Below are 12,675 nucleotides of genomic sequence, written 5' to 3' on the forward strand. Positions count from 1 at the left end.
AATCTAAAGTAGGGAAACAAGAAGTCAGATTCAAAGCAGCACTTGGATATGGAATGCAGGTGTCCCAAGTGGTGTCTTAGCTGCTTCATGGAGTATTGTTATTGTAATAAATGCTGTACTTACTGAAAATTGTGATTAAGTGCAATTGCTATTACTATTACTGCTGAAGCTACTACTGCAGCTATAACAATAATAAGCAACAGAATGTTTTGCTAATAGATTAAATGCATTGCTGTATTAAATGTATTGCATTTCTAAGAAAATTTATTTATTTAATCGTTATATTGTTTTACCCATTACTGCCAAGAAATTCATAATACCCACTCACATAGGATCTCTCTCAGCTTGAGTTTTTCTAAAAATAAGAATTAATTCTACAACAAATAGTTAATTATGTGGGGGGACTATAAGGAACCCTGGAAGAGGGGTTGGCGCTGTGGCGTAGCATGTAAAGTCACCGCCTGCAGTGCCAGCATCCCATATGGGTGCTGGTTCGAGTCATCAGTTTATGGACACCAAAGTTGATTCTATATATATATATATATATATATATATATATACATAAATATAGTATATATATATAAAATTTATCCATCTATGTATCATCTGTCATCTAGGATTGAATATTAGATACAAAAAAAGAATGAAATCATTACATTTGCAACAAAATAGATGCAACTGGAAAGCATTATACTAAGTGAAATAAGAAAGGCTCTGAAGGACACATATCATATTTTTTATTTGTGGAAGTTTATATATTAAGAGTATTAAGTCATATTATTTGGGATTTAGTTATAATTATAGTTTCGCTAAGGCTGGTCCCGCGGCTCACTTGGCTAATCCTCCACCTGCGGCGCTGGCACCCCAGGTTCTAGTCCCGGTCGGGGAGCCGGATTCTGTACCGGTTGCTCCTCTTCCAGTCCAGTTCTCTGCTGTGGCCTGGGAGTGCAGTGGAGGATGGCCCAAGTGCTTGGGCCCTGCACCCGCATGGGAGATCAGGAGGAAGCACCTGGCTCCTGGCTTCAGATCAGTGTGGTGCGCCGGCCGCAGCGGGCTGACTGCAGTGGCCATTGGGGGGTGAACCAATGGAAAAGGAAGACCTTTCTCTCTGTCTCTCTCTCTCTCTCACTGTCCACTCTGCCTATAAAAAATTATAGTTTCGCTGAATCATACTATGAAAATGACTATATTATTATTTCCCACATTATAATCATTTTCAAGAATTCCTTAATCTGTGATGTTCAAGAAAAATAGTATATATATATATATGTGTGTGTGTGTGTGTGTGTGTGTATGTATATAATATTTACATTTAAAATGAATGTGGCATACTGTTAAAAATGTAAAATAAAAAAAATATGGAACATCTGTAAAATGTAGTGGTTCCTCCATGGGATGTATGTATGTTTATTAATTAGAAGAAATCCTAGCTTCTTCCAGCAGTCAGCCTAGCAAAATGCAACAAGGTACATAGTTTATTCATCTTTTTTCCACAACATTTATAACCTCTACAAAGCAGAGAACAGCTGTTACACTGGCAATTGGCAGTATATTTTGGGCAAGTAGGGCAGCAGGGTGACTAATGTGCTCTGTAACGGCATTATAAGTGACTCACTGGAGTGTAATTATCAGTACAGTTGCCACATGCTTGGTTTATGATTAGGTTAATTGGTTCCTTAGATGATTTCACTCTGTGTCTTCTTCTGGTACACTTGAACACTTTATTCTCTTGCCTGAGGAACCTAATTGTAGAATTTATTTGAGATTGTTTTCTGGTTGAATTTTATATCAATTTTGCTGCACATTTCTATTTCCTACAATTTTTTTTAGTCATTCGATTACTCTGAGAGAAAATGGTATTATTTTTTTATAGGAGAATGGACATCTCATAGACAACTTATGATGTTCCTGAACCTGCAAAAGTCTAGAGGAGAGTGATTTTGGAACATCTTATGTATGAGCTCTATGGCTTAACTTTAGAAAGAAAGTCAAGGCAATAGCTTCAAATTCAATTTGATTCTTCCTATTTCTATTTGGAAATAAATGAATTTTTCCTTTCTTCAGTATAACTCTGGTCATTTCATCCCTGTACTCAAAAATCCACAAGAGATTTATGTTGTTACAGAGTTAATTTTAGTTGTATTAATATGACAACTGTGGCAGACAGATCCCAACTAGATTTCCCCACTGAGTATCCATGCTTTGCTTTCCTCTTCTTTCTAAGATGAGAGACAGAATCTGTGATTTGCTCCTACCCAATGTTATATTATGTCATGTGTCTAGAGAATTTGTGATCCTTTGCTCAAGTGTCCATAACAGAGAATCTCCCATGGCAAGGAACTCTGGTATTCCTGGGAGCTTGAGGGCAAGTCTGGAGCACAGAGTAACTTTTGGTCAGTAGTCAACAAATAAACTGCTATTCAGTCCTCTACATGCAGGAAATTGATGACTGTCACCAATTCTTAGCAAGAGAGTGAATTCTTCTAGGGTTGAGTCTCCAGATAATCATGCAGCTACTTACATCTTTTTTCTTTTATTTGACAGAAAGAGTTATAGGCAGTGAGAGAGAGACAGAGAGAAAGGTCTTCCTTCAGTTGGTTCACTCCTCAAAATGGTCGCTATGGCCGGTGCTGCATCGATCCGAAGCCAGAAGCCAGGTGCTTCCTCCCAGTCTCCCACGCCGGTGCAGGGGCCCAAGCACTTGGGCCATCCTCCACTGCTGTCCTGGGCCACAGCAGAGAGCTGGACTGGAAGAGGAGCAACCGGGATTAGAACCCGGCACCCATATGGAATGCCAGCGCCACAGGTGAAAGATTAACCAAGTGAGCCAGGGCACCAGCCCCCAGCTACTTACATCTTAGCAATAGCCACTGAGACCCTGTAAGATACCTAAGTTAAGATTCTTGATGCATAGAAATTGCAAATTAATAAGTATGTGTTGCTTTAAGCACTGAAGTTACGGTTATTTATAATACAACCATAGAAAATTTATATAGTAATCAATGACTTGTATATAAAAAGTTGTCTTTTTTGCTTTTTCTTACATTCACGTATATATTATAAATTCTTATCACTCAAGACTATTCTTTAAGTGATCATGCTTCTTATCTCCATCTTGAAAGTGTGAAGTAACTCATAAGTATGTAATACCTTTACTATAATGGGTTTAATGAAACTTTGAAAAGCTTTTGTAATAATAAACTATATAACACATCAGAAGGCCTATTGTAATTTTAGGGACACTTCAGTCACCCAGTAACATTAATTTTCCTTTCTTTTCCAAATAATGATTTTCATACCGGGTCTCTACATCATTGATCATGCTATTCCTTCTTTCAAGAATTCTCTTCTCACTCATGAGCACCTTCACTCCTCCTAAAGAGCAGCTCATGATTAACTGCTCTACAAAATACCTCACCCCGCAAATGGTAACTTAACTCTTTCGATGTAATGCTTAAAATATAATTAAGTCTACAATCAAGGTACAAACTGACTTATAATCATGCTTCTAAAGAAGAGAAAACATAGATATGTAAACAGTTGAATGTCTATGAAAACTATATTTACATTATTTTGTGGAATGTGGCCCATACTCCATGGACTTCTCTGCCATCTAGCCTCATTATTAGCTTCCAGTGCAGATAAGGCATTGGGAACAATTCTGGAGATATGAAACTTCTGTCACATGTTTCATCAGTTCCTTTCATATGCAAAACCTACATTGTAAGAGCTCTGTCTTTCTTTGCGACTACCTCATTTTTATTTTGTTATTTCACAACATTGCATAGGAATGAATGAGAATGTATACGCTATTTATTATCTGATTATTAAAAGATATATTGATGAAAGCAGGACTAAGCAGATTGCTGACGGGTAAGTGAAAGTATGGAGAGTACTTTTTGTTGTTATCCAATGATATTATAAATATATACATATCTGAAGTCCATGATAGGATCAGCATTGTGGTGCAATGTTTTGGGCTGCTGCTTTTGATGCCTGCATCTCATATCATCTCCTTGGTTAACATCTGTCTGCTCTTCTTCTGATCCAGTTTGTTGCAATATGCCTGGGAGAGCAACAGAAGATGACCCAGGTACTTGGGCCCCTGCCACCTATGTGGGAGACCTGGATGGAGTTACATGCTCCTGGCTTTGGAATGGACTAGCCTCAGCCATTGTAGCCATTTGAAGAATGAACGAACCAGAGGATGGAAGATCTCTCTTTCAATTTCATTCTGCCTGTCAAAAAATGAATAAATAAATCTTGAAAAAAGTATAAAATCCATGAAGGCCCTCCTCATGATTATGCTGAATCTATATTGGTTTATTTCATGTGATTTACATAACTTTTTGGTTCTATAAAATAGAATAGGCAAAGTCATGCTTGTTCATTGTAGTCCATCTGGAAGAAAAATAATATCACTTATGGAATTAAAATGCCTCATTGAAGGAAATTCTGGTCCTTTCTTCTTTATCAAACCTCTTTCATACCTACCTGTAGCTTAGCATTTGATATGGTTTTGACATCTGAAATCATATTAAACATTTTTCCTTCATCCTGCCTATGTACTCAGCTAGTAGTTTTTCACTAGATTCTTATAACTTATAGTAAGGTAGTAATTTCATTAATACAGATGAGCTTTGGAGAGAAAATGAATGTCTTTATTTTACAATTTTTTGATTACTAACTTTCAGAATCATATTTTATATTGTTTAGATAATTTCCCTTCTGCACCATCTGTCGCATATAGACTGAGTGCAGTCATTACATAAATTTTGCACACATGCAAACAATACATTGAGTGGCTGTATAGTAGTGACAGGTGAGCAAATTTTCTACTGCATGTTCTATTATCTTAGGGGCATTCTCAGATGGTGTCAAGATTCTGTTTCCTGTACTCTGGTTATTTATCTCCTATTCTTTTGTAAATGTACAAGTAGCTTAAGCACATTATTTTTATAAATGTTATTCTGATTTTTAACTGCTTTGGTGGTGACTTGTCTGGTTGCATTTGTATCATAAAATATGAACATGATTCAAATATTAATAAAAGAGAAAAAGAAAGCCTAAGTCCAATTCAAAGAGCAATACAGTATATGGTCAAGTTAAGTTAAATATCATCAGTCTCCTCGATGTACAGTCATAATGAATTTGTGGGTTGAAACCAATCAGTAAGAGAAATTATAAGATTCCCTTTGCTATCTAAGAAAGGATCAGTGCTCATTAAGTAGGAGGTGTGATTTCATTCTGAATTAATCTATAGAACTTTTGAAACACTTATTTAAAATTAAATGTTATTAGAGTTATCTCTGCACAGAAAGCATATATAATAAACTGATCTTTGTGTTTCTTAACAATCTATTTTAATCAAGAAAAAAAATGTCCTTAAGAATTTAGTGGTAACAAAGATCGTATTTTTCAGTTGGATCATCCATTGCCAATTATTCCTATTGTAACTCCAACTATTGCCTAGAGGGCAAAATGAACTAGAATATCAAATCCGAAATACCAGAAGTTTTGTATACATCATATCTTTTGATACTAAAGAGAAGTTAAGTTTTACTGTAAGAAAATTCATAAGGCTATTGACTATAAAATCTTAGTGTGTGAGAGAAATCCATAGTTTATAAGACCACATTGAGAAGGAATATTTCAGAGAATGAAAAACTGAAAATAGGCTGCCTTATGTCTTCTTATGTTTTTCATACTGTCTTAAAATCCTTCAACATCTGAAAATGAGGAAAACTTGTATTCTGTGTGTTCCAAAAAAGCAAAAGTAGGACCAGTGAAAAAAATAGATAAATTTTACTATATTTTGCAGATTTACACAAGGGTGGTCATAGTAAGCATGAAGAACCATTTGGAAAAGATGTCATAGAGGGGACTCATGTACCACATGGGAGTTCCATGCCCTGTGATCCTCCACTGATTGGATGATTGATATGTTTTTCAATGAAAGTATTATCAATATCCTAAGAAAATAAATGTATAATCAAATATGGAAGATATATGATGCTTCCATTTGGCTTTAAAATCTGCTTCTTTCCCAAGAGGAATGTTAATGTTGTCCCTGTCTTTAATCTTTATTTTTGCCATATGCTTCCTATTATTTTTAACATTTATTTATTTATTTGAAAGTAAGAGAGAGGGAGAGAGAGAGAGAGAGAGAGAGAGAAAGAGAGAGAGAGAGAGAGATTTTCCATCCACTAGCTCACTCCACAAGTGGCCACAATAGCCAGGGCTGGGCCAGGCTGAAGTCAAGAACCAGGAGTTTCATCTGAGTCTCCTACATGGGCAGCAGGGAGCCAAGTACTTGGGCCACCTCTGCTGCTTTCCCAGGCTATTAACAGGGAGCTGCATCAGAAATGGAGCATTTGGGGACAGCATTCTTATGTGATGCTGCCTTTTAAGCCTTAGCTTTACCTGCTGTGCCACAAGTCTGATCCTTGCATATACTTTCTGAACAGAATGAGTATGGTGTTTTTGTTTTGTTTTTCTTTTTTTTTACTATTTATTTATTTGAAAGAGCTACACAGAGAGGGAAGGAGGAGAGAGGGAGAGGGAGAGAGAGAGAAATTTGCTTGTTCACCCTCGATTTGTTCACCCTCCATATGATCACAACAGCCACGACTGGGTCAGACTGAAATCAGGAGCCTGGAGCTTCACCCGGGTCTCTCACATAGGTGGCAGAGATCCAAACATTTGGGCTCTCTTCTGTTGCTTTTCCTAGGCCATTATCAAGGAGTTACATCAGAAGTGGAGCAGCCAAAAGGGCTGCTATGATATGTGAGCAGCCAGAAGGGCAATGATATGTGATGCAGCCAGGACTTGAGCCAGCACCCATATGGGGTGCTGTCATTGGAGATACCAGTTTAACCTGTTGCACTACAACACTGCCTTCTCCCTCTCTTTCTATGTAAGAACATACAACCTATACATTCTGTTTCTCTGGAGAGCCTCTGACAAGTATAATTAAAAAGTTATTTTCCACTTATGAGGTGCAACTCAATTAAACATGACTTTAAAAGTCATTAAAATCACCATAACGGGAGCTGTAGACCATATGGGATGCCAGCATTGCAAGCATTGGATTTACCTCCTATGCCACAATGCCAGTCCCCAATTATGGTGGTTTTAATGTCTTTTTAAGTCATGCTTTATTGAGCTGCATCTTATAAATACAGAATAAATTTTTAATTACAGGTATAGTCTGTTGTCCAGGTCTATCAGAAACCAACTTCTCTTTCAGCCTTAATAAGGTAGGTGAATATTTTAGATCTGTGCCTTGAAATTATGGTCAGTTGATTAATACCTTTGGATAACACTGGTTAAAAGTACTTAGAATACTTATAGTGATGATTTTAAGCTTGGTAATAGCTTTGATATCTCATTATTTCAATATTTTGGACCAGTTACATGGAACTTTCACAATCCTATTTCACACAGGTAAGTATTTGTTAATATTTCTATTTCATAGAAAAAGAAATGATGAGATGAGAATGGATAACAACCAGTAGTTATACATAATTTTTGATCAGCCACATTCTACAATAGCTACCACTCCTGCTTCAAAAATTTTTCCCTGATTTCTTTTTGTACCAAAAATATAAATTTCAACTGATTTGGTCAAGCTACTGATTTCTATGTAAAACTCATTTTCTGGATCTATACATGTTAAGGGTCTTAAACAGTAGTGTAGTGTATCTTCCATACATTCCCCTCATGAACATAAAGTAAAAATGTGTCCAAAATTAGAAAAGCTGAAATATCTACATCTGTCATTTTCACCTTGATTGTATTTTAGAGTCACTGCAATTATTTTTATATAGGTGCTCAGGTCCTAATTAAATGATTCAGTTAATTGGTATGATACATTTATGTATAATTATTAAAAATACCTTAGGTGATTCTAATATACAATTTGGGTTGTGAATTACAACTTATATTCATTAATTTTGCAAAACATTTCATATAACCTCAACCTTAAAATTAATTCAACAAATAAATTGTATCCACATTCTGAAATTTTCATAGACTGAAAACAGACATTTGTTCTAATTTAAATTTAAATTTTAGCAGTCTATTCCACCAATATATGTGTTACAATGTTTAATAGTTCTTTAATATGCATCGGAGGCCAACACCGTGGCTCACTTGGCTAATCCTCTGCCTGCGGGGCTGGCATCCCGGGTTCTAGTCCCTGTCGGGGCGCTGGTTCTGTCGCAGTTGCTCCTCTTCCAGTCCAGCTCTCTGCTGTGGCCCGGGAAGGCAGTGAAGGATGGCCCAAGTGCTTGGGCCCTGCACCCACATGGGAGACCAGGAGGAAGCACCTGGCTCCTGGCTTTGGATCTGCACAGTGCCGGCTGTAGTGGCCATTTTGGGGGGTGAACCAACAGAAGGAAGACCTTTCTCTCTCTCTCTCTTACTAACTCTGCCTGTCCAAAAAAAAAATATGCACTGGAAAAAGTAATCTGGAATTTATTTTTGTACTTATTGTGTTAAAATTAAAATTTCATTGTAAATTAAAGCCAAAGATATGTGGGATTCTTGGTGAAATTTGAATAACCTCCATGAGTAAAAAAATATAAACAACTAGAGACCTCAGATTGCCGAAGAATGAGAACACAAATTGACTTCAGTCACAGAAGGGTATGAGAAAAACAGAAAAGACTATGTTTCCAGGAGACTGACATACACTTTCTGTGGAGAAGTTACAGAACAGAGACTCCAAGGGACAGTGAGGAAAGAGGTCAGAGATGCTGCTGAGGTGGTCCACATAGCAGAAACAGCTGCCAGCTGGGAGTTGTCATCTTCCTAACTCAAGGTAGGAAGAAGTTGCTGCATGCTCTGCCATTGGCAGTTTTTAGCTAAGGAAGAATGCCACAGACCCCCACCGACGTTAGCTCCAGACTGGGGAGATGACAGGGGTCCGAGCAACTGCTTGACTCTGAGAAGGAAAGCCACATTGCCTCCAACTCTGCAGAGTTCGAAACTTCCTTGGCTGTGTCGAATCCCATGGCTGGTCTCTGTTCTGGTACCACAGTGCCCGAGTCAGGGAGACTTGAGTGGCAGAGAACAGATCCTCTGTATCCTGCAACTGTGGGAGTGTTGGCCCTAATATCTGGAGATGTTCTTGCTCACTCCATATAGTCTAGAGGGATTCCCCTCAGCTTCTTGGTATTACCAACTGCTAGCAACACACAGAAATCAAACCCCACCTGAAGAAGATGCCCTCACAGTTCCTAGCTCATGGTTGTTGCACCCCCAGGCACAAACCCCATCAACATCCTTGCATGCCTCATGAGAACCAGGAGGAGCGAACCACAGATGGAAGATTTTTCTCCCTCTCCCTCTGTAACTCGGCCTTTTACATAAATAAATAAATCTTTAAAAAAATAAAAAAAAACTCAGTGAATTTAAAAGATTGAAATCATAACATGTAACTTTTATGACAGCAAAGAAATAAAACTAGAAATCAACAAGTGGAATAATAGAAAAACCACAAATACATGGAAATTAAACAACATCCTACCTAATGACCAATGTGTCATTGATGAAAATAAAAAGGAAATATTTTTCTTGAAATAAATGAATATCAAAGCAGGCGAGATACAGCTAAAGCAGTATTAAGAGAAAACCTAGTAGCATTCAGTGCATACATTAAAAAAGAAAAAAAAAAGTCTGAAATAAAAGATCTAAAGATGAATATGGAAGATGTATAAAAACAAGAGCATATCATATTCAAAACAATTAAATTAAAAAGAAATACAAATAATAAACAAAACTTGAAGTGTGTATTTGAGAACAAAGTAAAATAGACAAAGTTTTTGCCAGAATAACAGAAAAAAACAGAATGAACTCTAATAAATAAAATTAGAGGTGAAAAAGTAGACATTACAAGGGAGGCTACTGAAATACAAAGGATCATAAGAAACATATAGCTAGTACTAAAACAATATTTTTACATTTTGTGTTTCTGTATGGGTGCAAACTGATGAAATCTTTACTTAGTATATACTGAATCAATCTGTATATAAAGATAATTGAAAATTAAAAAAAACTTGGTGTTAAATTGAAAATTGCATAGAAAATTAATCAATTTTTTAAAAAATATTATGTAGGATCTCTGTCCTTAATGTGCTGTACACTGTTATTTAATGCTATAACTAGTACTCCATCAGTATTTTTCACTTTGTGTTGCTATGTGGGGGCAAACTGTTGAAATCTTTACTTAATATATACTAAACTGATCTTCTGTATAAAAAGAGAATTGAAAATGAATCTTGCCTTTCCGCGTTACCCAGCGAGGTGTCCATATGGCATTGTTCTTGGTTCCTGGCGTAACTTAAGGGGAAGTTGTCACAATCCAGAGCCCTTGATGTCCTGCAAATGAAGGAGGAGCACGTCCTCAAGTTCCTTGCAGCAGGAACCCACCTAGGTGGCACCAACCTTGACTTCCAGATGGAACAGTACATCTACAAAAGGAAAAGTGATGGCATCTACGTCATCAATCTGAAGAGGACGTGGGAGAAGCTTCTGTTGGTGGCTCGTGCTATTGTGGCCATTGAAAACCCTGCTGATGTCAGTGTGATATCCTCCAGGAACACTGGCCAGAGAGCTGTGCTGAAGTTTGCTGCTGCTACTGGAGCTACTCCCATTGCTGGCCACTTCACACCTGGAAACTTCACAAACCAGATCCAGGCAGCCTTCTGGAAACCACGGCTTCTGGTGGTTACTGATCCTCGGGCTGACCATCAGCCTCTCATGGAGGCCTCTTACGTGAACCTGCCTACCATTGCTCTGTGTAACACAGACTCTCCTCTGCGCTACGTGGACATTGCCATCCCGTGCAACAACAAGGGAGCCCACTCAGTGGGTCTGATGTGGTGGATGCTGGCCTGGGAGGTTCTGCACATGCGTGGTACCATCTACCATGAACACCCCTGGGAGATCATGCCTAATCTCTACTTCTACAGAGATGCTGAAGAGATTGAAAAAGAAGAGCAGGCCGTGGCTGAAAAAGCTGTGACCAAGGAGGAGTTTCAGGGTGAATGGACGGCCCCAGCACCCGAGTTGACTGCTACTCAGCCTGAGGTTGCTGACTGGTCTGAAGGCGTGCAGGTGCCCTCTGTGCCCATTCAGCAGTTCCCCACTGAAGACGGGAGTGCTCAGCCCACCACTGCTCAGGCCACTGAGTGGCTGGGAACAACCACTGAGTGGTCTTAAACTGTTTGTCATGGAAATGAGGTTGGCAGAAAATAAACACCAGTTTCTACAAAAAAAAAAAAAAGGAAGAAAAAAAAAATGAATCGATGTGAATGGAAGGGGAGAGGGAGCTGGAAAGGGGAGGGTTGCGGGTGGGAAGGAAGTTATGGGGGGGGGAGCCATCGTAATCCATAAGCTGTACTTTGGAAATTTATATTCATTAAATAAAAGTTAAAAAAAAAAGAAACCACTTTGAAAAGCTATACTAACAAACTGGAAACTCCAGAGAAAATGGATAAATTCATGGCTACATATAACCTAGCAAGAACATACAGAAATGAAGATACAGAATATTGAAACAGCTCTATAAGTTAGAATATTGAATCAGTAATTAAAAGTCTTATATCAGGTCCAGCATTGTGGCCACAACCTGCTGTGCCAGCTTCCCATATGGATGGAAGTCCATGTCCCGGCTGCTCCACTTCCAAGCCAGCTCCTTGCTAATGGCCTGGAAAAACAGCAGCAGATGATGCCAGTATTTGGGTCCCAGTCACACATGTGGGATATATGAATGAAGCTTCTCCCTTTGGCCTGTTCCAGTGCTGGCCATTGTGGTCATCTTGGGAATGAATAAGCAGAAAGATTCTCTCTCTCTCTCTCTCTCTCTCTCTCTCTCTCTCTCTCTCTCGGTGTGTGTGTGTGTCTGTGTGTGTGTATGTGTATGTGTCTGCCTGTCTCTGTTTCTTCCTTTCTGTAACCCTGACATTCAAATAAACAAATAAATCTTTAAAAAAAAGAGCCTACCATCAAAGAAAAGTCAAGGACCAAGTCTTTAAAAGAACCAAATTCAATAGTTTTCAAATTACTCCAAAATATTTATTAATATGGAATTCTGCTAAATAATTTTCATGAGTTCAGTGTCACTTTATCAATCTGATGCCAAAAGTGAACAAAAACAAAACATAAAGAGAAATACAGACCTATACCCTTGATGAAAATAGATGCAATAATTCTCAGCAAGATGCTAGCAAGCCAAATTCAACAAAAAACTTGTACAACAGGGTCGTATGGGATTTATCACAGATTGTAAGTGTGGTTCAACATTAATAAGTCAAATGTCACAAGTCATATCACCAGAAAGAAGAACAAAATTCACATTGCCATCTCAATAGATGCAGAAAAAGTATTTGTAAGATTGAACATCCCCTCATGATAAAGTTACCTCCAAAAATTAGGTATAGATGAACATACCTCAAAATTATAAAAGCTCTTTATTTCAAACTAAATATAAATATCACACTGAATGGAGAAATGTTAAAAACCTGGAACAAGTCAAGATGCCACTTTACCACTCTTATTCAGTAGTGTACTAGAAATATTAGCAAGAACAATTAAGGAGGATAAAGAAAAGGCAACAAAATTGGAAAGAAGAAATTCAAAATATCCATGTTTGCACCAAAAACCCATCAA

At 37.9% G+C, this 12,675-nt stretch overlaps 1 protein-coding gene across 1 annotated transcript; it reads left to right on the plus strand.

The window, feature by feature from the left end:
- Positions 1-8,842: 8,842 nt before the first annotated feature.
- On the plus strand, positions 8,843-11,226 carry LOC133751027 (small ribosomal subunit protein uS2-like). The gene is made up of 2 exons (XM_062180909.1): positions 8,843-9,034; positions 10,351-11,226. Exons 1-2 carry the CDS (start codon positions 8,843-8,845, stop codon positions 11,224-11,226), a joined length of 1,068 nt encoding a protein of 355 aa, XP_062036893.1.
- The last annotated feature ends 1,449 nt before the right edge of the window (positions 11,227-12,675 follow it).

The sequence above is a fragment of the Lepus europaeus genome, chromosome 2 (assembly GCF_033115175.1).
Source record: "Lepus europaeus isolate LE1 chromosome 2, mLepTim1.pri, whole genome shotgun sequence".
NCBI lineage: Eukaryota > Metazoa > Chordata > Mammalia > Lagomorpha > Leporidae > Lepus > Lepus europaeus.